The sequence below is a fragment of the Galendromus occidentalis genome, unplaced genomic scaffold (assembly GCF_000255335.2).
Source record: "Galendromus occidentalis unplaced genomic scaffold, Mocc_1.1 scf7180000077073, whole genome shotgun sequence".
Lineage (NCBI taxonomy): Eukaryota > Metazoa > Arthropoda > Arachnida > Mesostigmata > Phytoseiidae > Galendromus > Galendromus occidentalis.
The window spans coordinates 651,991-676,830 of NW_003805061.1; the positions used below are offsets into that span (position 1 = coordinate 651,991).

Here is a 24,840-nt window from a genome sequence, read left to right on the forward strand (position 1 = left end):
ACCAGTAGAGTTCAGAACGATTAATCCACCGGATTCGAACGACGCAATCCATCTTGGAGAGCCCGATCGAGGACACTGCTGTCCGAGGAGCCGACTCCGTGATTTCCTGAGGTTCATGAAACGCCGGATCATCTACAATTTATTGCTCGTAGTTCACCGAATACTATCCAGCTGTGGAGGGTGGAAAGGATGCAGCAGGCAGTTTCAAAGGTCACAGAAGAATTGTGTTGACGCCATGTTTATTACACTGTTCGTTTGCTCGCTTTCCCTTTCGATCCGAAGAGATGCGTGGACAGACATGTATTGCTATCGAAAGTTCGCCGAGGTTAGGCGTAAATTCACGACAGGGAACATCTAACTATGTAATTCTCCGACCCTACTGCTGGGCTGTGGAGCTGTTCGCTTCCTCGCCTTGATGATAGAAAAAATCCAGGGCCATCGATGGGCTTTTGTTGTTCTCTGAAAGTGTGCGGGCAACTTTAGATTCACGTCGGCAGACCCAATACAGGTCGGCGACTACGACGAGCGGATCGAGGCCGAACTCTGGAAGAGTGACTCTTGTCGAGCAGCAGCGCAAGCTCCTCCAGTAACCGGAGTGGCTGCGGCGGGACCAGCAGCAGCATCTTCTTCGTCCCCGCGACGGACGGAGAGTGCAAGCAGGAGAAAATATGGGTCGGGGCTTGGGTGTTCCGGGGATCATTTGGGAAAACACGAAAGAGGCGGAACCCTGATCCCCGTCTTGGCAAACCCCGTTTTCTCGAAGCACACGAGGGAAGGAGACGGAGGCGGCGGCAGCGGTCTTTTTAGGCATAGTTATGATCCACTCGCTGACTTTAATACCAGAACGGAATAACGCAGCCATCCTCCCACCAATCTGCTTCTGAGCTAACTCGCGAGGAGAAGACAACGTTCGGAGCTGCCGGCCTAGCTGAATTTGCCGCCGCCGCGCTGCCGCCGCCACCGAACCAATCTGCCTATCCACCTGGCGCAGAAATTGCGGGGCATATTAAGAAATTGCCCGATGCGAACGTGTCTCCGACCATCAATGTCATTGAAACATGGAAATCAGATCGACCAGCTGGTCAGGCTTCCAGCCGTGCATCCTCAATTCAACATATATATTATCGGACATATATATACGAACGGGAGAGGAGTCGGCCGCGGCTGGCTGCCCTACAGACTAATAATACTCCTCACCCGATTGTGGATGAACTTCGTCGGTGTGCCAACCCGTTTTTGTGGCGGTGTCCGCTAGAGACCATATCTTTGGTTTGGGAGACTCCACCCCGTTCGAAGGGTACATCTCTTGTGAGCTGAGGGGGTGCATGACGTTATGAGGTCCGACTTCTGCGGGATCGGCAGAAAAATTTATCCCGTCTGACTGCGCACATCCATCCCCACGCAGAGACTCGAATGGTTCTTTTCGAATTCTTCTACGGAGTGGTGGTAAGACTCCGTGGAGGTGCTAGAGGGCATTTGGAATCGCTTACCGGTGCTCGTCTGCTGATGGAAGTTCTCCGGCTGCTGTGGGTCTTCGAGGTCGCCCTCGAAGTCGCATTTGTTCCGGGGCTCCCAGGTCATCTTGTTTTCCTTTTTGAGTCTCCGTCGAGCGTTTGCGAACCATGTGGAAACCTGGAGCGGAATACCCGTTCGCTCGTCTCCATGAGTAGCTATGCTTTTCGTCTCGATCATCCTCTCAGAACAGGAATCGAGAAACACGGTCGAAAGGCACTCGATATTTTCTCGTCTCCGCTCTCACGTCGGAGATTCCGATTCGTTCGGAATCCGGGCATGAGGAAACTTAAACGTACCTGAGTCAAGGTCATTTTCGTTATGATAGCCAACATAATTTTCTCGCCCTTCGAGGGATACGGGTTCTTCTTGTGTTCGTTAAGCCACGCCTTCAGTGTAGACGTAGAGTCGCGGGTGACATTTTTCCGTCTCGTAGTTTGTAGTTCGAATCCGCCTCCGCTGGGCGAGTACCTGGTATTGATAAGGCGTAACTAAATTGACATTGAGCGTCCTTTCGATCTCCACTAATACAGGCTGGCGATACTCCCGCCTGCCGATCGGCCTGTCTATCCGGCACGATAGGTCCTCTGAAGCAGGCCGATTAGTTTCGGGATTCCGGCCATCAGGATGTCTTCCTCAGGCTCTGTGAGGGACAAGCGTGTCACGCCTTCTGAGCTACAGTCACTCAAGCTCTCGCTGCTCTCTGTTCAGGGGGGTCGGAATCGGGGCAGGGTGAGCAAAACTGGTCCTCGAGACTCGTACCGAGAAACTTTTTTTCCTCTTTCCGGGTGATTTTCTTCCGGCGTAACGACATTTCTGATTCGGAAATGTCGCTACGAAACTCGAACCCTTCCGTATATTTATGGAGTAAATGCAATTTCCTCAATACTGCGATCAGGATGGGGGACATCGAGATGTTCTCCGTGTTTTTTTCTCTCGTCGCAACCGTCGTTGCCGCTCAGAGCAGAGCTCTCCTTTGTGTTCCCGACTCCGAGCGTATTCGTGTGAAACACAAATCGGATTCAACACGAACGCGCGTACGGAGCAGACCCGTTTAGCTGGGGTTCCGCTCCGTTTGATGAGGAACAAGTCACATGGGCAGATGCGGTTCGTGGTCACTTCGATCTGCGGACAGCTGCGGCCGCTTCGACGTGTGTCCGGGAGGAACACCGAGCTGTACAGACAACAGTTCCACTGGACTCTACTCGTTCGGACTGTCATTGAATCGCCGCTCGTCCGGCTTTCGGAAACTGAGTCACACTGTCGTCGCAGCCGATGCCGAAACCGCTGTCAAGGAGGCGACCATCAACACTACCGCCGCTGCCGTTGACTTCGATGAAGAGGCCTTATTGAATGAGACACGCGTCTGAGCGCTAGCTATGCGACACTCCCTCGTACAAAACCCTGCCACACACACACCTGAGGATTCGACACAATGGCACTCACCCGTAAGTGAACGTAGCGTCGTAATACGGCTGGGCTGGAGATATTCCGCGCCAGGGGTCGCTATCCTTGATGTACGGAGTCGATGTCGCCTAAAGTAAAACGGGTGTGCGTTCATCTGAGTCAAAGAATCCAATTCTAGGAATGAATCTCCATCCTCGTAAGCCAGCTTCACCTATTCGAGACACGAGGGAGAATCTCCCGGTCCCCCCAAAATCCACTAAGCGGCAGAATAATCGACGACTCGCGACTTTTCAAGAAAGGTTCACGAACTGACTGCTGAACCGCACTTAATTCGAGAAAACCTCCGCTCCCCTCCCCGCACGGGGGCTATCTGCCTCGAAAAACAAACAATCGGGGGAAGAGGGAGCTGATTAATAAATTTCTTCGAGGGGGCGACTGTCGTAACAAACAGCAAGCATACCCGCTGACTACCTCCTCGCTCTCTCCTTCGTCTTCCCCTCTCATACATGCTCAGCGTTGAACAATAATGCGGAAATTAATCAAAATGAGCAGCAATCTCCTACGGCGCACCAGATGGGCTGTCATCCACATGCTGGCAGGGATTCTGCGGGAGCGGAATGGGAGTCGAGCTGGGCCGGCAGCGGTGGCTCAGGGGCTTGAGGGGGAGAACTATATGATGATATGCACACCCCCTTACAGTGACACTTCAGGGTGAATCCCGATAGATAGACAAAACCAATCGCTCGGTTTCAAGTGGGTGGTACCGGCTGTCGGACAGGGAAAAGGAAAATCAAAGCACGAAATCACTAAACGACTATCAGGTTCTTCTGTCGAGACGGGATGGAAGACTTCGTTGGTGTGTGTTGAAGATGACAAGAGTCGGATAGGGGAACTGAGGAGAGCTGTATGCACTGAGCCTTCCAATACGATTCTCGAGTTTTTTTTATTATTTCCGGCTTGCCATCGAGTTCGATGGACTCGAACTCGAGTCATCCGAACTCGAATCATCCGAAATACGACAGAATACGTTCATGCCGCACATCAGTAGATCAGCGATCATCAGACTGAAGAGCTCTTAGGAAACGTTCTATTCCACGTCGAATTTCAGTTGAGAATCAAGGGCGACTGATTGGAACAAATGGGTATTATGAGTGAGGCTAGCTGATTTCTTTTGTGCAAAGTCAGCCAGCGCACCAGAGCAGGGGAACGGATGGGTAGACGAGGGGATCAGAAACTTCCGCTCCATCAGGCACCAATTGGTCCGAACAACGAGCGACCACCACGGTCGGTGGCAGCGGCATCATAAACTCAACTTAACTAGATCGAGCGCTCGCTCGCTCGCTGGAGGTGACACCCCAACAATGGCGGGACGAAAAACTTGCGACTGGATTCAAAGAGTTGCCCTACGGAAAGTAAACAAAGGCATCAGGCATCCCGCGTATGTTTAAACTTTACTTCTGAATCTCGTACTCGCTTCCCCCGCATTCCTCTCGATTTCAAAGGGATCTCGTCCGCTCCGACCGACCGGCGTGACGACGAAATCCGGTGCTTTTCAACCGAAGCTCCGTGAGTCCTGAGGAAACGTCATGACTAAGTTGAGCTTCAGACTTCAGACTATCGACAGGGATCGTTAACTCTGTTGCCTTTAGTCTTTGTCGACGCTGCGGCTGTGTTTGGAGCTCCCTTGTCTCAATCGAGCTCTCCGATAGGTAGTAATCGTCCTCCGGGTGAGATTCCTGAGGGTCTTGAGACATTCGCCACGGAGAGCATTCATACTCCGGGGTGACGAAAGGCTATGCCAGGGCGGACCTCAGTGATCCGTCGGCGGCAGAAACATTCATTCTAGCTTGCACTGAGTCCGGCATCCGATGCGTGTCGCGCATTGGAAGAACGACTCACTGAGATCAGACGCACTGCATATCCGTGCTTTTCTCGTTTGAAGAGCGTTCGTTCCGGGGGAATCATCGCATCGCTGACAGCGCTGAAGATTTCCCATGCGTGAGCTAGGAATTCCCCGGCCTTCCGAATTTAATACTCGAGAGCGAAGATTCTTGATTGCGAGACACAAAATTGAGTGTTCTTTTCCGCAATCACGAAAATATCAGGAATCAGGAATCAGGAGCATATCGGTCGCATTGCTCGTTTCTCTGGGGTACAAACTACCTTCGCAAATGCTTTTCGCATTTCGGCCGCCAAATTGAATCGTTCCCTTATAAATTTCAGGAATAAGGTCATTATCTCTTGTTGTTCAGTGCAAGCGAAAGTCTCCTTCACGAGTCTCGGGGAGCCATAGTTCTCCCACAGTGATTTCTTGATTTGTTATTCATGCAGTTGGCAGCATTTCGAAGAGCGTCGCGGATTCGAAATCTGACTTCGTCTAACAGGGCAGGCAGTCTCAAATCTTCACGTTGCTTGGAGATTTCTCGGCAAAAATTTTCTGGGGCGCGGCGATCTGAGCAAGCCGTCTTATGTAGCCGTCCAACCCTTCAAGTATTTCGGCAGATATCAATGAGGACGCATCGCCTCGTAAATTCGACGGAACGCGAGCGGATTCAGTTTTCTTGAATCAGCTGTATCTTGATTCCAACGTTCCACGACTTTCTATCGTATGGGGCATCCTTCAAACGTGCCGCACGATGAATAAAAACCCCAGTTGAGCGATACTTGGAAGCTCCGATTCCTTTTCTGCCGAAATTCGACATGATCCCAATCGGGCACAGTACTTGTAATGGAGGTAGGTACAGATACGGGAAGGAACATCGGCTCAAAGATAACCGGAGGCGAGAACCACGCTTTCGACGTCAGCTGTGATTGGCGTCTCGACCCAGGGCTGGTTGTCGATTCGCCGGGCAACAAGATGTTTACTCGGTTCGTCAGTGGCTCGTGGTCTGTGACATCTGACAGATGCTTTTCAATAGAGTCGTCGACGCTCGATCGGAGAGGATCCTTGGCTCCAAAATTGACAGAATATCAGAATACTTGTTTTGAAGTCGTGCTGAGGCTTCCGCGCCTCATGTCTGTCGGAGCATTCCACGGCGGGCCATGGTTTTGATTGAGGCGCGCGCAAGACCAGGAGTTTTTCCTGTCAATAAGTCAAAAGTATGATGCATCGCCTTTGGTTGGAAGAAGTTCGAGAAAAAAGGACCCCCTCGGCTACGATGGATCCCCACAGTATAATGTCCGAATTGGCGGGGCTGATCTCTGCACAGAGTCCCGCGAAAATTCGTGTAGCTTTGCAGCACAAAACTGAAAGGTCTTTCCGTGCGGAGGGGACTCGCCGACGCTGGGTTTTCCTCCCCCGGACCCCTAACCCCAGCTTCGTCCGCGGCCTTGAAGACTTTCGTACTGGTCCTCTTGCTTCATCGCGCTCGGTCAAAAGCATCGACCGCCGTACAGCCTCTCAGGATGAATGGTGTGCTTGGCTTGGATAATTATTTGCGTAAAGCGAAAACTACTTACAATCGTTGGGTAGAAATTCGAAGGAGGACCATGATGCGTGTAAGGATTCGTTGCCGACATATCGTAACCCTGTGTGGTTGGATATCCGTCCAGTGGAGAAGGTGGAGCTTCTCGGCCAGGGCTCGAGCAACTCGGTGTGAAAGACGCCTAAGGGTCATGATTGAGGAGTCATTCAGAGCAAATTTCTCAGAATCCGCTCGCTCGGTCGATGTTCTCTTCCGGTCAGACCGAGGGATTGGATCTTCTATGATTTATCTCGAAATGGGAAGTTCTGCATGCGAAGGCGTTATTGGAAAAAGGAGCTAGCTAGCTAGTAGCTCGGTACGGCAGTGAACCCGAGATCCGAGGAGATGGAGATATCTCTTCTGAGGAGGGGGATTGAGCCTCCCACGGATTGCCATACGATTATACGTGCAGCAGAAGTAGAGTCGGTCATTGAAACTCCATTGGAGTCTCTGAGCTGCAGAGTTTTTGATCCGACGTGGATAGGGGATTCTTGTCAGAACTCTGAACACAATCTCAACCCTCGCGGTGAGTCCCTCCAGCCCTGAACCACTCTCTGACTTGCATCTGAGTCTGAGATGTTTCGCCGCGCGGAGGGTTCACTATCGAATGTACACTGTAAGGTTCGGGCAGCCTACCTGAGGTAAGGGTGGAGTCGTGCTCGTGTTGTAGAATCCGAATCCGCCAGCATAGTTGGCCATCTTGCAGATTCTTGTAAAGTCCAAAGTTTCCTTCGCGTCGACGACAAGGCTCGTCTTACTTCACAGACCTGCTCTGACTCTGAAGAATCTGGCCTCGATTCCCAATCTCAGCGAGTAGATCACCGTCAATCTAACCCGGAATCCATTCGCGACTTGTCACACAACCGATGAACTTGCGGAACTTCCGAGGCTCGCTGGTTAAGACAGGTGGGGGTACACTCCTTGCAGGGCTCCACGAGATGATGAGGGCTCGATGCGAGAAACAATCCAACAGGAGAGATTTCGCATCCAATTGCGAGCTCGCAGCGATTAATGCGCTGTATGTTGCGTGTCTCTGACACCGATGTTAACAAGGAATGTCCTCGTCTTGTTGTCAAGCGACATGCGACATCAAACGACGTGCGACTAGGATGCTGCGAAAATGCTGCTCTGGAGCAATCTCTGAAGCCGCCATTGGATGCCGCCAATCGGAGCTGCCGGGCGGAGTCGAGCCGGCGCAGAGGCTCCGCCCCCCGAGAGTCGGTCCCGTCTTGCTATTCGTACGCTGTCGCTGGAATCGAATGCTTCGACATTTTTCATCGACTGTGGTTAGACAGGTACTATGCATGCTGCTGGTACGTGCTTGATCACTAGGTGCTGCCTGGCCGCCCAATGAGGTCGCGATTTGTACACTCTTTCATTCACTCGAGTCGATGCGGCACAATGAGTGCAGCGATCAAGAGGCACAAGACACCCTCATTCCATAGGTCCTGTGATGTGTTCTTTTTATCAAGTGAAACTTGGATCCACAGCAAGGGTTTACACCTTTTCCGACGACTTTTTTCCTGAATCAAAATGACAGTTCCCGAGTAGAATCGTCAGACGTCCTCCCGCACGCCGAGCACTCGGGGAAGCTCGAGCTAGGGAAATATTCCATGTATTCTCTTCCGGGCACCAAGCCGGAGAGGTCGTCTCGCTCCTCGCATGCAGCTTGAGAGGAGCCTTGATTCCTATCGGCATTGAAGTAGGCTCCCGGTCGTGATGCTCGATGCCGATCGATGGGAACTTGAGGCAGAACGCAATGAGTGCCACAAAAAGCCCATCTCTGAGGTCACGTCGGAATTTAGCGTCTCCCGGATATTTCCCGGAAGCATTGCCTCTTTCGGGTCTGACAATTGGCCCTCCCCACCAAAAGAGCCCCCGGAGGCCTATCCTGTCGCCTTTATTGTTTGCACAATGACATCCTCAAAACATTTCCGTGGTTCCAATTATACCCCTTCTCGCTTCCGATTTCCGATGATGTCCTCCCATCGGCCAGGACCCTCCTGGAGATGGCGGAGCGAAGCCCACTCATTTGTGTCGATTGAAAGCATTGATCTCAAACCTGAACGAGCTAATCATCCCGCAGCCGGATATTCCGGGAGTTTTCGGACTCCTTGTCTCGAATGAGAGGGATGATCCTTTGCACGAGTAGACTCAGGTGAAACTCATGACTGTGAATCGAGTACGAAGTACGGACGAGTCATTTCGCGGCGAGAGCACAGAAGAAAGGATGAAGCTGCTTGTTGTCAGCCTTCCTGGACCTCTCGAGTAGAAAGAAGCTCTCCAATATGGATCTCAATTATGTACGATACGGACCTGATTCAATGCGCCATACTTTGCCTATACATTCAGTCTTTCAACGCCACTCTGACTGCATGCCCGTTTATCATTGGCTGAACGTCCAATTTCCAATGGGGGATAGTTGTGGCCTCACAGATCACTGAGAGGTTTACCCGGGACGTTGAACCTTGGCTGTGTGGATCAGCCCGAAAAAGTTTTTTTTAGATCACTGAGAGGTTGGGAGGAGATGCATTTCAGCTTATCTTTGGAGGGATTGTCGATCGGCATGATCTAAGTAAGCTGCCCTTAGGAATCATATGGCTTTGGAGTTCGCGAGAACTCGCGCGGGGAATGCGATTCGTTCCCGCTCCTCCGTCTGACGGAGGAAAAGATAACCAGGGTCTTGATATGCAATATTGGAGAAAAAGTCCGTGAGGCGTCAAATATCGATTCACGATAAAATGATTACACTCATGAATTCTCCGGAGATTGTAGATTCCCTCTTCGGATGCAAAGCGCGTCACGATCTCGCAGCATGAACGAAGGATATTCGCTGCTCTGGGCCGGGATTGCTCGCAGGGTTCGTTTTAGCACGAATAAGCCGAGTATTCGGGCCTCGAACAGCCGACAGCCACAGTGACGGAAATACGGTCATTCTCGAAGCCTAGTCCGAGCCCAGGAAACCCTCAACCCGATACCTCGGCAGATACCAAACCTTATTTGACTTTCGCGGCCCTTGCATCGAGCGTGGCAGCACAGCATGACACCTGGAGTCGAATTCGCGACTCCCCAGCCTTCATTGATTGATAGCAACCAACGCTACGAGCTACAGTATATCTCGCGGTTCGAGAGGAAGCCTAACTGAGTTGACACATCCCCTGCAAGACTCGACAATTTACTGGGCTCCATATCGGAGCCAGCTCTGCCTCCGGCCTTTTCATTATCCGCAAGGCATATTTCCTGTGACCCGTCTCTTTTTATTGGAACTAAATATGATGAACCGTGTGTTCCACGGAGGCGAGGTTCGTCCTTCTCATCGTAAAACGCGTTTTCCACGGGATGAGGCAGGCGATGGATATCGGCTCTGTTCAGGACCTCACTTTTTCCCCACAGCAATCATCGAGGGGGACGCCGTCTTCTGACGGGGCACAATTCTCCCGGCAAAATTCTGAACATGCGTCATGTGCCGGGCACGATCAGAGCAGGTCACGGGGCGCCGTAGGGAACACCGTTAGAAAGGCTCAAGTGCATGGCTCGAGGTAATCTTCCGACTACATCTGGGTATACCCGGAAGTTGGTACTTGGCCCCCTGAGGCTGTACAATACCGAGTCCTCCCCATGAACGAAATTACAGTTGCTCTCCTATGTAAATCTTCTCAACTCATTCCCCATGCGGTTCCCCATGAGGATTCCGAAAATCCCCCCTGATCGATGCTCGACCCCCCTAGAATCGGACTTGTGTACCGTCTGTTCTTCGGCGGCCGATGGTGAGCTGGAGGAGTCAGCCGTTTCACTCACTACGACAGTCTGTCGTATCGCGGTGAACCACTAGCTTCGACCGCGATCCCGCGAAACCTGAGGGCCATCCGACGCTTGCAATCTACATACGCACCGAGCAGAACAACGAGATTGACAGGACATACGACTCAAATAAATGGCAATCAATGACTTACCTAGCATCGATAGGAACTCGTTTTCAGCGTCTTCAATTGACGGCTCCTATTTCTCTGATGCGACCCGTTATTTTCCCCCACCCCGACCCCGCGTCTCGGTACAGGCAGTGCCCAGCAGTGCTAACTTTAATAAGCAGCTTCCCCCCACAGCTGTTGTGTTGCGCGAGGTTCTCAGCGAATCCTTCAAGCTCGATGTGAATACACTTCTGCGATCGGTCAGCAGTCTTCCGCCATCGAAGACGGGCTTGCCTCCAGGCCTTGGGACGCGACATCTGTCGGAGGTGTAATACCTTCCGTGGCGACAGATGAGGCACGTGAAGATGACCGCGTCGAACTCAGCTCGGGATTCCATCTTGAAAAGTGTCGCTGTTATTGAAGTTCAAAATCCAAATATCGTCGCCGGCTGATTCGCTCGAGCGGTCCGGACGGGAACAACAAAAATGGCAGTCGTCGAGCGAGGACTCTGGTCAAATTCTACGCGTGAGGATTCCCGACATCTCGCTCCTTTCATTTCTTTTCCCCTTGTTATACGAGTACAAGAGGATGCGGAGCCTTCGCGACGAATTTTTCCTCTTGCTCATCCTACGAACGAAGTCGTTGTCATGCTGCTGCTTGTCGTGTCTGTGCTCTCGGGCTCGAGCAACTTCTGTCACAGATGTTCGGAGTTTTCGGAAAATTCGAGAACCGGTCGAATTTGGTTTTGTTGAAACTGGCGCCATAATTTCGATTCAATAGAAATTGAGACGGAATCCGATAGAGGCGACAATGGAGAGCCTTTCACGTCGATTTCTGATAGCTCACGGCCGAATTCCAAAAAGAGTCCGAGAAGTCCAAGAGGGGAATTCGATGGGGCTGATTCAAAACGATTCCTGAGCCCATTTCAAATATAGGCGACAGAGGTTCCCTGGTTGACCGTTTCCCCGTGGGACGGAAGGAACGAGTGAGAGTTCAGCAGTCGAATTCGAGGCGGGCGGGCCAAGTGAAAGAGCAATGAGTCGCCAACAATCTCAGCTCGGCTCTACTTTGTGATGAATGGCATCACACAAGTGAAACTTTGTTCGTCCGCAAATGGGCCTTATTGCCTTGGCAATAGCTGCACTACTTCATGAAGCACTTCATCATACTCGCTTGCCGCTTTCTCCACCCGTTTTGATCCCGGTATGATCCCTTCCCAGTCAGTGGTTCTTCGCTGTGCAACAAAGCGACACCTCGCACTTTCTCTATATTTCGCTCCCTCTCCACTCGTTCTATTTATTGGAGGGCGGCCGGGCGATCGGCTGTCTGATCGGGTACTCGATACACTCTTGACTGACGCTGAGCCGCGGATGACGAATGTCTCGGTTTACCAGCGCTCGCATGAAAACCGTCCCGCCGGGGCACATAATGCGGTCCCTCGATAGGCACGAAAAGGGAGACAAGGTTACGTTTTTTCGTCGTGCCGCCCTCCAGACGGACGCTCGCGTTATTAATAATAAAGCGAAATTACTCATTCACGACCCCCTCCGAAAGCCTAAACGAGTCGACCGGAAGTCAGCGTTCCACCAAACAGGCTCCTCGCCGCTCGACGTCAGATATGACGAAGAGGCTTGTGGGCGACTCGCGTCGCGTTGGGTGCGGATTTTCCGGCGAAATGAATCGGGCTTGGAAAGGAAAACTGAATGATCCGGCTTGCTCCGCCGGAAAGCTCCTCGAGTCGCTCGAACTGAAGCACGCTGCTAGTCACACCTACGCACTTTGGAAGATATCACAAGCTGTCGCCTCAGTTTCATCAGAGCTGCAAAAAGTATCCGTTAATTGGTACAGGGCGCCCCCTGACATTCCCGCGCCGCGAAAATTCCCTGTTCAACATACTCTGTGCTCTACAGCGCGATATTAAAGCTCTCCGCAGCCGAAGCGGCGCCGCGTCGGCATGCCCAGAGGAGCGGCAGAAGCGCTCCGAACCTCCCTAGAAGACTGAAGAGAGAAACGAGGATGAGGAATAGTGGCCCGCCAGCATTGGAATACCAGACAGTGTTCCGGAGGTCCTTCCGATATAAATTGGAGGCCGAAGATGCTGGATATCAGGGGAACCCACGCGGAGAGAAGGCACCATCTCTAGAGAATCGTGCTTCCGTCTACGCTACTCTGTCCCCATCGGATTCGACACCGACTGAGAAAGCTGGCTATCCCTGATCGTTCCCGCATTGTCTTTGATTGAATCGCCTTGGGGAGCGAAGAAATCTGGAAGGGTCGATTCATAAATTCAATCCAACGGGAATGGAGTCCACGCACCCTCCCACTGCATTGTCTGGATCGATAGTTCCCAAAGCTTCGGCAAAAAAAGGCGATGTCGTGGTATGGGTCCCTGGAGGGTCCGTTACCACTCCGAGTTCCTGCCGTCCCCTGTTCCCGCCGATTAGAGGAGGGAACCTCGATCAGACCGCATATATGAAGAGAATAGGCTTCAGGAAACCACTTTGTCTTTCCAGATTCTCCCGGAATCTCGTTCCCCCGCTGTGTGGGTGCTTCGTCATGGAGACCCGCGAACTGAATGAGATCAGATTCATTCCGTCAATCGGGATTCTGATCGAAAAAACTCGTTCACTCTAACCCGCGGTCTCTATACAATATATTTATTCTTCCGCTTCTATCGGAGCGCTTGGAGGAGGATCGAGGAGAAAACTCGAAAAATTCAGAGTGGTTGGCATCACACAGGAGTCATCAGAAATCGTTGTCGGTGTCGTCATTCGCCGGCTGCTGTTTCGACGGGGGCTTGACCGCGCCGAAAGCTGCGAGGTCGACGTCATCGGATGAATTTGATCCATTGTCATCACCGAAGTCCAAATCTGAGTCAGAGTCCTGGAACGATTTACTCTCAACTATTCTAATATAAGTTCCCCCATTCGTCCGTAATCTTTCCGTAATTCGCGCTGCGACTAATGCCTAAATCCACGTTTCCACCCACCTTCAGCGGGGCGCTCATCGAACCGAAGACGCGCTGACGACCCGTAGGATCGCGACGAGTTCTTGATTTTGTCGCAGCAGCGTCGTCGGGAATTTCAGACTCGTCCTCCCCGAGTTCACTCTCGATCTCACTCTGTCGCATTTTCGCAACGATTCGCCTCACTTGCTCCTCACGCTCCTAGGAATCATATTGACATGTCGATTAGGAGACTTGCGCCTGGTGAAAACGCGCGAAGAGCGCCATGAATCGAGGTGAGGAATGAAATTTACGAACCGCTCTCTCTTCGTTCTCCTGCCGTTCGAGTTCTTCGAGTTGCTGCTCCAAATAAGCTAAACAACGATATTTTCGGATATATTCCTCGTAAACTCCTTTTAGTTCGTCCTCGAGGATCTCATACTCGTCCATATAAGCTGGCCTGAAAAATCCATCGTGAATTTGGAATCAGCACTTTTGACGATGACGCCAAGCGCCCGATGAGGTTCAGCGCCTCTTGCCCGACGTACCGCACGGCCCGGAGGGTCTGCAGTCTGTTCTGACTTCTTTCCAGCTCCTGTTTTCTCTTTTCAATTTTCTGTCCCAAGTTCGCCTCGTCTTCGTGTACATTCTCAATGAGGGTTCGGGTCTTCCCAACTTCACTCTTGACGGCATCAATAACTTGACCGAGACATCGTTCCACCTGCGATTGAACAGTCTGAGCAAAGATTCCGTGGAAACAAGAATTTCATCCAATGAAGAATCTCGCATCAGAGAATCAAATGAGCAGACCTGCGATATTTCGAGGTGTCGAGACAGAGCATCGTTCCTGACTTTTTTCAATGCCACCTCTTTCCCCAATAAATCGAATAGCAGCACGCCTTCGTTTGTCAGCTCGCTAGCCAGCTGACGAGCTTTCCGAAGCTCTGAAAACTGCGGAGAGAATGAACTCAAGACTCTTCGTCCGATTTCGGAGCGCGCGGCCGCTGATCCTCTCAGGTAGTACCTTCGACGAGATGGCGTAGGAATCGTATGATTCTTCTTCATTTTCGTCTTCGTCCAGATTGCCGGTCTCGGAGCGGTTTGCTTGCAGTGTCTCTTTCAGGAGTTCCACAAGTTTGAGCATTTCCCTGACAGCATACCCGTCCGCTCCATAGAGCCTTTTCGTGCTGAGTTTCAAATTCGCCTTCAGAATCTGAGGAAGGAATTGATTCATGCGACTCCTAGCCTAACATCGAGCACCGTGGGTGAAATGCAAAGCAGAGAGTGCTACAGCCAAAATTTAGTACAATATCCAAGAGGGCATCCCGTACCATAGTTTCAGCGATGATTTTCACGAAATAAATTCGATCCTGCTCCTGGTCAACATCAGGTGGGAGATTCAACTCAGGATCGATTCGCGTCATCAGGAATTCAAGGATGTCAGCCATCAGACGGAAGCTCGGTTTCCTGAACGAATCCATCGGCACGAGCCTCGGATAGCCGAGAGCTTTGAGGCTCTCCACAAGGTCTGTAATTTTTTCTCGGAGAGTCAGTACCAAACGCGATCTCGACACGAGCTCCTACAGCTCGTGGATGCCCTCTATATGTGCTTGACGGACTCACTTTTTGTTTCTCGGTACGACATCGTTCTGGTCCTTGGAGTTTTGACGACGGGCCTCTCTAGAGGTAGGCGCATCACCTAGCAACGCGAGGCAAACAGAGAAGTTGGATCCCCTCTCCTCTTCGGCGCCTTCAGATATGACGTCGAGCACCGGAGGAAAATTTATCGACGGACTCGCACGGCGACTTATTTGTGGACAGCCGGGGAAACGTCAGACCGGCTCTTGAGGAGGAAGAAACTTCTCCACCACAAATTCGAAACTTGAGGCTGAACGAATGGGATTGGCAGTCGACTTCCAACAGCTGGCACGGACTATCATAGTTCTTCGCGTATACCTATATGCTCTGCCGAGTTTCAACTCCGTGTGTAGAGTTCTTCATTCATACGATCATCTGCCTGACAGAATGAGCTTGTCCTGGGTCGGCCATCCACACAGCTCGTACCTTATGTCGAGCCCACCGCTGCCATGCGATTATGATGGTAGCGATAATTAATGATTCGCTCAATTCGTCGGAGATTGCCGCTGTCGATCAGATCGAGTGAGATGAATTTCCCTCAGTCCAGGCAGGCACCAATTCAAAAACCCCCTCAAAGGGTCGTTGGCGCGACGGGAAAACATATTGCGTTTTCGAAACTCGCGCCAAAAATTTGGCGCCAGTCTCCCAGCTGACAGGAAGGCACTCTGATCATCAGTCGTCAGTCGGAGCTCACCTGGACCCATTTCCACTTCCAGTGAGGTTCTCTTCGTCCACGAAATACCATCCAGGGTATCCGCGTCAAGTGACGAGATGGACGCCGTCGATAATTGGGTAGACAATTCGATCAACCTCGAGATATCATCAACGGAGGAACCGACCCTATGTTTCGAAGAGGATTGTGTGCTCGGTATCGATGAAGCCGGCAGAGGCCCCGTTCTCGGACCCATGGTTTATGGAACGGCCTACTGGCCACTCTCGAAGGTAAGCGTCAGAAGAGCTGAAGCAGCGTCACATTCGTGATGGATTCTTCATTGGTTCCTCACTGATGCATATGTCTCTTCTCCGCACTCTAGTCGAAACATTTCGGAGAGATGGGACTCGATGACTCCAAAGTTCTATCAGAAGCTGATCGGGAAAAACTCTTTGAGCTCTACAACAAGGAGAATGCCATTTCTGGGTGGCACTTGGTGTGCATCTCCCCAGTGACCATAAGCAAATCTATGCTGGGTAAGCCAAATTGGACGAGGAAGCGACAGCCGAACTTCACCCCCGGTCCTTCCAAGGTGTACAGCTGACACAGAATCGAGACGCTCCTTTGAAAAGGCGATGAGGACCTCGTTCAATGTTGAGCCGAAACTTCTCACTCCCTTCCAGCGAAAGACAACCAAAGAGAGAGCTTAAACGAATTGTCGCACAACGCTGCCATTCATTTGATCCGAGTTACTCTCAGAAGAGGGGTTCGAGTAACGGAGGTCTACGTAGACACTGTCGGCCCTCCGGAGAAGTATGAAGCGAAGCTACAAGCTTTGTTCCCTGAGATCAAGGTGAGGAACTTCTTCATTCCGAATCAAGTCGAACAAAACCTGACTTCCGCTACTTTGAATTAGAGACTCTCGGAACTACCGATGTTCCCTGCTCTGGGGTTTCCGCGTGCATTGTCTTGAGCAATCGATCTGCCTCCAGATTACTGTGAGCAAGAAGGCTGACTCCCTATTCAAGTGCGTCAGTGCAGCCTCGATCTGCGCCAAAGTTGCGAGAGACAGGGCTCTCAAATCGTGGAGCTGGAGGGAAGGGACTACATACGAGAAAATCGGTGAGAGAAACTATCTTCACGATGCTGCGATCCATCCCTCGTTTCGCGAATATCGTGCTTCCCCGGGGTCCGCTGGAATTGCATATGTGAATTCCTTCCAGGCTCCGGATATCCAGGCGACCCAGTCACCAAAAAATTTCTACGCGACTCTTGTGATCCGATTTTCGGTTTCCCGTCAGTGACGAGATTTTCGTGGTCGACGGCCGAAGACCTGCTGGCGAAGGAGCACGTCAAAGTGCAGTGGACGCTCGAATCCAATAAGAAGTCCAAAGGCGCCATGGACCTTTTTGTGAAAAAAGAAGCCACACCCAAGGAAGATGCTTTTTTCACCAATCGATGTATACAACAGGTCGTCAGCCTGTAGATTTCGGGACAAGGATACCTCTTTCGAGCGAATAACAGATTGCATCGATCATACCTCAGGAGATAGGTGCATTGATGCGCTCGCTTCTTGATGCAAAATTTGTCATCGATGTGATGGGCCTAGGCGAGCTCGAGAATTCCAATACCTAACATGGCTGCCATAATTCCGGAACATGAAGAAGTATTGTTTCTTGTTTATTTGTACATGACCGTGACCGTCGAGAATAAACAGGTTCTCAACACTCGGCGCCGTTTCTATTATGATTCCATTGTGTTTCAATGACTTGTAGGCGTCCTCGGACCAGATGGGTCGGTCTCCCTTTCTTTCGGAAAGAAGCCTGTAATCGCTTTCGACCTCGGCGTCGACAGCTTCTTCCTTTTCGGCGTCTGGGGATTCGCAGCCGACGATGTCTGAGAGGAGGATCTCTTCTGCGACGGAGTCGACGCTCTCATTCTCAGAGGGGTCAGAGGAGATCGCATGGTAGCTGGACTCTGGGGCGTCCCAGGAGATGACTGTGTGAGGAACGAGAATTCTCAAATCATGATATTCCTTGAAGTATTTCGATCCCCGATTGCGGGCACTTCTGCGGTTAGAACAACGAGGCGAGACGTGAACGAACCTTGAGCCAATCGGCCAGCGAAACACTGCAACGGATCGTCTTGTTGACTCGCGGCGTTGCATCGCATTCTTTCGGACGGTTATACTGTTCATGCATTTGCATTATCTTGTCGCTGAGAGGTTTTTCCTTGAATCCTTCACAATATCCGTATACGATCCGATTGGTATCCTCAGCGCTGACAGGTTCCCACAATATCAATTGCTGATCGTCTCCACAAGACGCGAGCTGCGAAAATTCCCCAATTTCATAGCCCATTCTTGAAAATATCGCTCCGTCGAAAATTAGCCGGATGAAAATTAGGAAGTTTGAAAAACCAATAGCTTCGCGAGCCTCACTTTGAGATCGGTGCACCAAGATGGACAAGTGGGCTCGGCGTAATGGCCTTTGAGCATGAGTAAAGGAGGTCCTGGCCGCTTCGTATCGAATATCGGAATGGGTTGCTCCTCACAAAGCTCATCCATCTGGGAGGGTAACGAAGGAGAGCCCGGTTAGTGAGAACCGGAGGCTGATTCGAGACTCGGGAGAGGATTCAGCCATTCGAGACGTGTCCGCGAAGGAATAAAAAGCAAGGAACTGTGGCAAACTCACCCGCGGAGATCCAATCGCTAGATATCTACCACTCGGACTGACATCCATCTTTATGAAATAGGCTCCTTCGCCTCTACCGGCGTTGTGTCCATAAAATATGCTGACTAGAGAATAGACCAAAGAAAAGTATCATGAGTGGTCCGCGCCCACGGTACCAGGAGCTGAGAGTATCATGGGGATCCTGTGGAATCTTTCATCGTGGATTGTGTACCTGGTTTGTCGGCATATGTGTTTATGTCGAAGGAATAAATAATGTTGTCGCTACACTGCGCGTACAGAGATCTTCTCTCGGGACAGACGGTGGCATATGTGAAACCGCTGCTCTCCGGGATATCTGCGCTGAGTTTCAGGAAAGGTCTCGGCTCACGCATGAGACTGTAGCTCCGACGGAGATCCCAAACCAAGATGAATCCACCACCGCTGGCTGCAATGAAAAGCAATGAACGCTATCGCTCGCTGATTCGCCGCGGCCTGGGCATGGAGCGTGGATCTTTGGGGTATCGGTTCGTCAATCGTTAGGTGGCAGGAAATAAACTTGGCGGATATCCGGGAGTTCATCTACCTGTGGATATTAGGTGGTGGTTTCCTCGGAAATTCAGACTAGTCACTCCATAGCTCCCGTTCGATTTGTTGCGTTTGTCGCCTTTCTTCGGATGCGCCCCGTGCACTCTGAGAACCTGATCGTCAACTCTCTTGTCATAAACTATTATGTCGCCGTCTCGGCCTCCGGACGCGAAAACGTCTGTGAATGCAGGAAACGATAAGAAGTACGGGAATTTCGGCTGCGGGTGACTTACGCTTCAATTTATAAGCAAGACATTCGCTCGATTCCGAGTCGGACTCACCTTCTTCCGTAGCTTTCTTGGCAACCACCTTCACGCTGCCTTTGTGTAATCTCCCTTTTGACCAGATTTCCTGCCCTCTATCCACATCAACGATGCCGACCTGATTGTGCGGTGGGCACGTCCCGCTCAGCAGGTGATTCGGGGACAGCCAGCTGATATCAGAAATCATCGACGGATGCGGCGTCATAGCTGAAAAATTTGAGAAGCGTCAACTCGCTGGAGGAGGCGCAGGACGGCTGACCACGAGCCCAGCAGAGATAGGAGGGCCCTCGGCCCAGAGCATATTGCGAAAACTCACTTTTCTTGGGTTGGAACTTGTTGTGAATGGTATCGATGATTTCGATGACCCCGTCTTCGTTGGCTATCGCGAGAATGTGATCGTGATGGGCTCGGAACCGACAAACGATGGGGTGTGCGTCACTGTCCTGATGGCATAATAATTTGAACGGATAATCATGAAGGGTCGTATCCGACGGTGAAATTGTAGCAAGTGTCATCTCACTGCCGGAGAGCGGAACCCCTTACCTGTAACATGTCCGACGGTATTCGAACCTTGTCAATGCCCTTCAAGAGTTCCACCGGGGGTCGCCATTTTCCTGCAAACAGGGATTTATGTTCCAGCGTCGAGACAGCTTTTTTCCCCTAGGATGGAAGTATTTTCCGTCGGAGGGAAACGCGAGAGTAATCATGTCTCTAGGCAGTCGAATGGGGAACTCACCGAGATTGAATCCGCGGGATTTCTGGTACTCGACGTATGACAAACCATTGAACTTTTGCCCGACTTTACGTCGGCGGAGTGATCTCAGATCATCCATATCCTGAACCGTGTTGAAGTTACGCTTAGTTCAGGGAGGAATGATCGCGAGGAGCTAACCAGCACAGAATTACATCCATAGAGGACCCCGTCGGCGCGATTCAGATGGCGCTTCTTGTGGCATAGTGATTCCATAGAAGCTTCAGAAACGAATAGCGAAGGAACTGGACCTCACCGGGAGACTCTCTTAGCGTAAGAATTGACTGCTGGGCTATGTGCCAAGACCATGAACGAGCACAAATGGGGCGATAGAGGGCAGACATCTATTGAAAACCTGATGCAGGAGGAGAGACAGATCTTCACTGGAAAAGATGAGCTCTGTCGAGGGCTCGGCTACCAGGACAGAGCATTTCTATCGGGTCTCTCAAAGCACAGGGGACCCGAAGCGGGTCGGAGCCGCTTCCCTCTGAAACAATCCAACAGATGCATTTCGACGCTTTACCAGTGCTGTTTGAGTGCCAGGTTTCGTCTCATTGGCTGAATAAGGGGTGGCCCACGGGAATTTTTCATTTGTCGGAGAACTTGTGTCGATTCCGATTCGCGGTAGAATATGGCTGGGTAGTGGTACTGATAATGATCACGAGGCGACACAGCTCCGGCGGGTACTTCTTCTGGTCATAATTCATAATTCGGGACCGAAATTTCCCCATTCGAAGATCGAGCCGAAGAATATCGAATCTCCTGTTTAAATCTCTCGAACATCGCTCGAGCGAGCTTGAGTTCCCACTAAGAAGCGAACTTGATTTCAGGCCTCAAACTTTGCCCCAAATTATCAAAGAATAAGAAGCCGGCAGACCTAATAGTCGATGACTTCGATCCTCAATGCTCAATCTCAATCCATATCAATCGCGGCGGATTACGCACCCTATGAAATCCCAAAATCGCCCCATAGGGAAAGCAGCCTCGTAAACAGCCCAATTCTCAATTCATGTGATGTTTCATACTAGGAGCGAGTAACGATTCTGCCGGTATGGAAATCTTCAGTCCAGACTCCAGACGGTGTGGAGAACGGTCTGGATATGAGAGATCGAGCCCCGTCGCTCGCTCTTGGTGTTTACAAATACGCGGAAGCCGCACAGCTGATTTCTCCTCAGGGCTGTCAACGAGACGGTGGATCTGCTCGGGTGGATCGATCATGGATTATGGATCGAAATTGGAATCGGAGATACGCTCAGATTTTATCCGAAGTTTGGCCTCGGCCATGTATTATTTCCCTTTGAAAATTCGGCGAAGCTCCCGAAGCTGATACCGGAAGGCGCAAAGAAGTGCCAGCCGAGTGAACCCAGACACGAACCACAAGCATCATCCAGCTCGCCACCGAATTCCGTTATACACTGGCATACGGTAATCGTACGAAGATTGTAGCATAAATTTAAGAGTCAACCGCGGGACATCACGATTCGCTCAGGGTCTTCGCTGATGAAAGATTCATCTTTCGATCTTCCCAAGGGTGGCCTAGACTCGCCCGGCATTGCCTTAGACCGAGGTTCAATGCTTCGAATCTGCCAGCTAGCCGCGGCGCAGTCTCACGAACTCCGCTAGCCTATACACTGCACATCGTAGTACACACCGATGCCGAAACAATTTTTTTGAGGTTCATTTTGATTACTGATCGACGACAGGTGCGCAACCCGGCCTGCCGAGGGTCAAAAGGTGAAATAAATACAAGCGCGATAATTGATCACTGATCAAAATACAGTGAAACCTCGAATAACGAACGCCTCGATTAGCGAACTCTTCGAATAACGGACCTTTTTAGCTGGCAAAATGTGTTTCGAATAACGAACAATGTTTCGGATAGCGAACGATTCCTCATGTCCTTGGGTCGGGTGATATCCTCCTCGGCCGGTCATCTCTCTATATTCAAATAATGCATTCTCGACCAGAGATGGAGGAGTTTCGAATCAGCTCGATTCATTCAAACATCAGGAAATGGCGATTCTCCTTCACTGGGTGGAATTCAAGCTTCTTCTGTCGGAATCATGACCGCGCACGGAACCGAGCGAACGAGTTCTAGATGATGCTGGGTCGGAAGGTGGATCGCAACCTGATCCAAACTCTTGAGGCTGCCCTGGCCTACATACAGAGCCAGAGTACGCTGATTGAGTTCTTTGAGAGGATTTGATGAAGCTTCTGATTCAGATGTATCATATGATCATTGATCATTATAGATTCACGTCATGCTCGTAGTCGGGAAGGGCTACATTGATTTATTCACTGCGAATCGTCTTCTATGACCCATCCGGAGCGATTCTCTCAGAAAGCATTGAGTCCTTCAACACGGGATCCTATGGAAAACTGCGTTTCGGATAAGGAACCGCCGCGTTGAACGAACCAAGTTCGCTATTCGAGGGTTCACTGTATCTTGTTCCACCCGAGGGCTGGCTCATACTCGAAGAGCATGGTGCAGATCTGCCCAGCTAGGTATGTACCGATTCCCGACGCTGACGAGAACGTTGAAATCCTACGAGAAGATCGTTCAGCGGGAACCGCCCCGGGTCGCGGGAGACTTCGGCTCCATGGTGATACGTAGTTATAATTCAAGCAGTCCTCGCTGTACGATTGTTAATTATTTTTCGAGTTTAAAGAGGGAGGCGTGGCGCGAACGCAGACCCCCCACTATCAAAAACTACATGCCCCATCTTTCCCAGTTTGGGAGAGCGGAAAGTCTCAACCCCGTCGAAGTGCAATGGCAATGACGAGGCCTCCTCCTGGGGTCTCCACCCCAATGATCATGGAGGTCCCGGCATGCGGTGCTAGGATAGCAGTGTACTTGCTGCGACTCCGAGCCTGCCACGTTCGATGAGCTCATCACCGCGGAATACCGAGCGAAGAAACAGGAGAGTATAATGAGGAGACAAAAGACTCTTCCTATCGGGTTCTCCGCACATGGTCTAAAATCCTTTTACATTCGTATGTTTGTTCTAATTGTCTCTTATCACCGGAACGCTTGCCGCAGGACCACCATGGAGGCTTCCACCGTCGAGCTTCGGATTGCTTCGGTTCATCGAGCCAGACGGATCGGGGTTCGGAGTCCGATGGTCTCAACCGACCGGAAAAACTCTTTTCGGGACTTGATTCTAGTGAATAAGGACCGGGGATGAATCAATAGAAAACGGGGAAACGAGAAAGTCCATGTAACGGAAAAACTCCGATTACCACAGAGCTCTTTCGGTTCCACAAGGCTCATCGAGGAAAGTAGGCTTTAGGCACCCGATACCTGGACAGGTAGTCGCGGGCCTCGGAGAAGAGCCTCGCGGACCCTTTGTGGCCCGCCCTAACCACGTGTTTTACACCCCTGCGTCTACGCTCTCGCACCGACAGATTTAATTTTAGTGCAATTTGACCCCGCGTGTTTCTTGTACGCACTCTCGATCGACTTGACATACGTGCAATTATACGGTATCTCAAGCATGCGTCGAAGCGAACAAAAAGTACCGCGTGCAACCGCACAAGTCGAACTTCGGATCTGTGGTTGGCGCTAGGCTGCCCGAAGAACCGCATATTTTGAGAACCGCGGTTCCGGAACCGCGGTTTTCGACCCTGATTGATAATTGCGAATGAACCGTGAAGAACGCCCCTCCTACCTTCTGTGCTATATCATCTCTTCTTTCAGTGAATGCGAGGAGTCTTTTACAAGCAGAGGATTTTTATTTTATGGTCATGTGCACAAAAAGACGTGTTTTGCTAGTCTGACTGGATTCACAAGGCTCCGTACTCGAAAGCTTTTCGCAGTAGAGAGATGCTATCGAGCGTCTTCGAGTTTAGCCTCGCGCGATGTTCACCTAATAACAAGCGAACTATGCTGAAATCGCGCTCAGGTTGCACGGAAGTGGGCGGCACAGCCAACAGAGTCTGATGGCACCGTGTAAGAAGTAGGCCTTCCAGCGGAACGGATCCGCAAGATCCGCAGGATTTTCGCGGATCTTGATCCGCAAGTTCTGCAGGATTTTTACGGATCCGGATCCCCAGGATCCGCACGAGTTTGTTCCACGAATTCCACGAATGTTGGGAAAAACCATCGTACATACATAGTAGTCGGGAGGAAAACGACCATTAATTGCGTTCCTCCGATGGAGGAAGCAGGTAACGCGAGTCATGAACTTCCAATTTCGGTTCGGAACCGAAACTCAAAACTGAGGGCTTGTTCCCTCACTCATTTCCCGCCGACATGACGGCTCTGCACGTCGGACTTCGCTGCGACCTATGACCGGGATCCGGTCGATAGCAGCTGAGAGACAACTGTTCATACCTCAAGCGCAAGCGTTCTTATTCAGCAGTTCGGGATCTGGACTGCTCCCCGCGAACAAGTTTGTAGAGCCTTTAATTATCGAGAATTATCGAGAACAAACTGCAGCCCTCCTGCCGGGACGAGCCCGTACATCCATTTTTGTTGTTCTCCTTGTATTTAGACGGAGCATTCCTCATCATGGAGGGCTTTAAGGTAGCGACGGATCAGAAGAGCTGGGTTTGGAAACATTTCATGAAGATTTCCAGAAGCGGAAAATGTTGTGACCGGATAAAGCGGTACCTAGACGAAGAGAAGGACGGCAACGTACATCTCTTCATCATGTCTGGTTCCAAGGACGTTAGAGATGGCGTGCCGAAGGGACTAAATGGATCAAACATCGCTAAAGCGATAGCCACGGCGTGCGTAGCATTGAGACGGTACTCCGATAGAGTGCTCAGTATCTCGATGTGTTCCATGGTTGAACACCGCGAATGCCAAAACATCGCCGAGGTCAATAGCTTTCTCAAGGATAGCGTTGAGGTTATTCGAGGGGAAATTGACTTCATTGACCTTCGGAACATTTCGAAAGATCGTAGGTTCCTTGACGTGGAGAGTGGGAAAGATGATCCATACAAGGCCACGTATACCCGTGAAGGCTATACTGTAATCAAAAACATTCTCCTCGAGCGCATCACGGCCAGGTTGAATCCTGATGATGACACTCGCAAGTTG

At 51.1% G+C, this 24,840-nt stretch overlaps 4 protein-coding genes and 1 non-coding gene across 5 annotated transcripts; 1 reads left to right on the top strand and 4 right to left on the bottom strand.

Annotated features, from left to right (window-relative positions):
- Positions 1 to 376: 376 nt before the first annotated feature.
- On the bottom strand, positions 377 to 7,082 carry LOC100902011 (iroquois-class homeodomain protein IRX-4). Its single transcript, XM_003740638.1, has 7 exons — positions 7,020 to 7,082; positions 6,379 to 6,525; positions 2,959 to 3,047; positions 1,812 to 1,983; positions 1,491 to 1,632; positions 1,198 to 1,347; positions 377 to 459 (listed from the first exon to the last, which is right to left on the bottom strand). The coding sequence occupies exons 1-7, from the start codon at positions 7,080 to 7,082 to the stop codon at positions 377 to 379; spliced, it is 846 nt and encodes a 281-aa protein (XP_003740686.1).
- Positions 7,083 to 13,036: 5,954 nt separating this feature from the next.
- On the bottom strand, positions 13,037 to 15,577 carry Cluap1 (clusterin associated protein 1). Its single transcript, XM_029110694.1, has 9 exons — positions 15,568 to 15,577; positions 15,300 to 15,379; positions 14,567 to 14,815; positions 14,260 to 14,448; positions 14,046 to 14,186; positions 13,784 to 13,956; positions 13,554 to 13,695; positions 13,281 to 13,457; positions 13,037 to 13,174 (listed from the first exon to the last, which is right to left on the bottom strand). The coding sequence occupies exons 1-9, from the start codon at positions 15,575 to 15,577 to the stop codon at positions 13,037 to 13,039; spliced, it is 1,299 nt and encodes a 432-aa protein (XP_028966527.1).
- LOC100902302 (ribonuclease H2 subunit A) lies at positions 15,552 to 17,246 on the top strand. The gene is made up of 5 exons (XM_003740640.2): positions 15,552 to 15,815; positions 15,908 to 16,061; positions 16,209 to 16,378; positions 16,518 to 16,647; positions 16,749 to 17,246. Exons 1-5 carry the CDS (start codon positions 15,645 to 15,647, stop codon positions 17,009 to 17,011), a joined length of 888 nt encoding a protein of 295 aa, XP_003740688.1. The 5' UTR covers positions 15,552 to 15,644; the 3' UTR covers positions 17,012 to 17,246.
- On the bottom strand, positions 17,185 to 19,878 carry l(2)dtl (WD40 domain-containing protein denticleless). The gene is made up of 10 exons (XM_003740641.2): positions 19,782 to 19,878; positions 19,589 to 19,659; positions 19,362 to 19,488; positions 19,064 to 19,252; positions 18,781 to 18,960; positions 18,430 to 18,642; positions 18,219 to 18,322; positions 17,966 to 18,091; positions 17,631 to 17,855; positions 17,185 to 17,523 (listed from the first exon to the last, which is right to left on the bottom strand). The coding sequence occupies exons 1-10, from the start codon at positions 19,876 to 19,878 to the stop codon at positions 17,287 to 17,289; spliced, it is 1,569 nt and encodes a 522-aa protein (XP_003740689.1). The 3' UTR covers positions 17,185 to 17,286.
- A 2,588-nt stretch (positions 19,879 to 22,466) lies between these two features.
- LOC114828054 (U1 spliceosomal RNA) lies at positions 22,467 to 22,640 on the bottom strand. The gene has a single exon (XR_003777085.1). It is a non-coding gene; the product is annotated as a U1 spliceosomal RNA (small nuclear RNA).
- Positions 22,641 to 24,840: the final 2,200 nt, after the last annotated feature.

What these genes read in the sequence shown, in the direction of transcription:
- LOC100902011 (XM_003740638.1), bottom strand. Translation starts at nt 7,082, where the DNA reads ATGGCCAACTATGCTGGCGGATTCGGATTCTACAACACGAGCACGACT. An exon ending in GACGCTACGTTCACTTACGG is followed by an intron (nt 1,984 to 2,958) that starts GTGAGTGCCATT and finishes TATCAATACCAG; the next exon opens with GTACTCGCCCAGCGGAGGCG. An exon ending in CGAAGTTCATCCACAATCGG is followed by an intron (nt 460 to 1,197) that starts GTGAGGAGTATT and finishes GCACACTTTCAG; the next exon opens with AGAACAACAAAAGCCCATCG.
- Cluap1 (XM_029110694.1), bottom strand. An exon ending in CCTACGCCATCTCGTCGAAG is followed by an intron (nt 14,187 to 14,259) that starts GTACTACCTGAG and finishes TTCTCTCCGCAG; the next exon opens with TTTTCAGAGCTTCGGAAAGC. An exon ending in CGATGAGCGCCCCGCTGAAG is followed by an intron (nt 13,175 to 13,280) that starts GTGGGTGGAAAC and finishes AAATCGTTCCAG; the next exon opens with GACTCTGACTCAGATTTGGA.
- LOC100902302 (XM_003740640.2), top strand. Translation starts at nt 15,645, where the DNA reads ATGGACGCCGTCGATAATTGGGTAGACAATTCGATCAACCTCGAGATA. An exon ending in CATAAGCAAATCTATGCTGG is followed by an intron (nt 16,062 to 16,208) that starts GTAAGCCAAATT and finishes ACTCCCTTCCAG; the next exon opens with CGAAAGACAACCAAAGAGAG. An exon ending in CTTTGTTCCCTGAGATCAAG is followed by an intron (nt 16,379 to 16,517) that starts GTGAGGAACTTC and finishes ATCTGCCTCCAG; the next exon opens with ATTACTGTGAGCAAGAAGGC.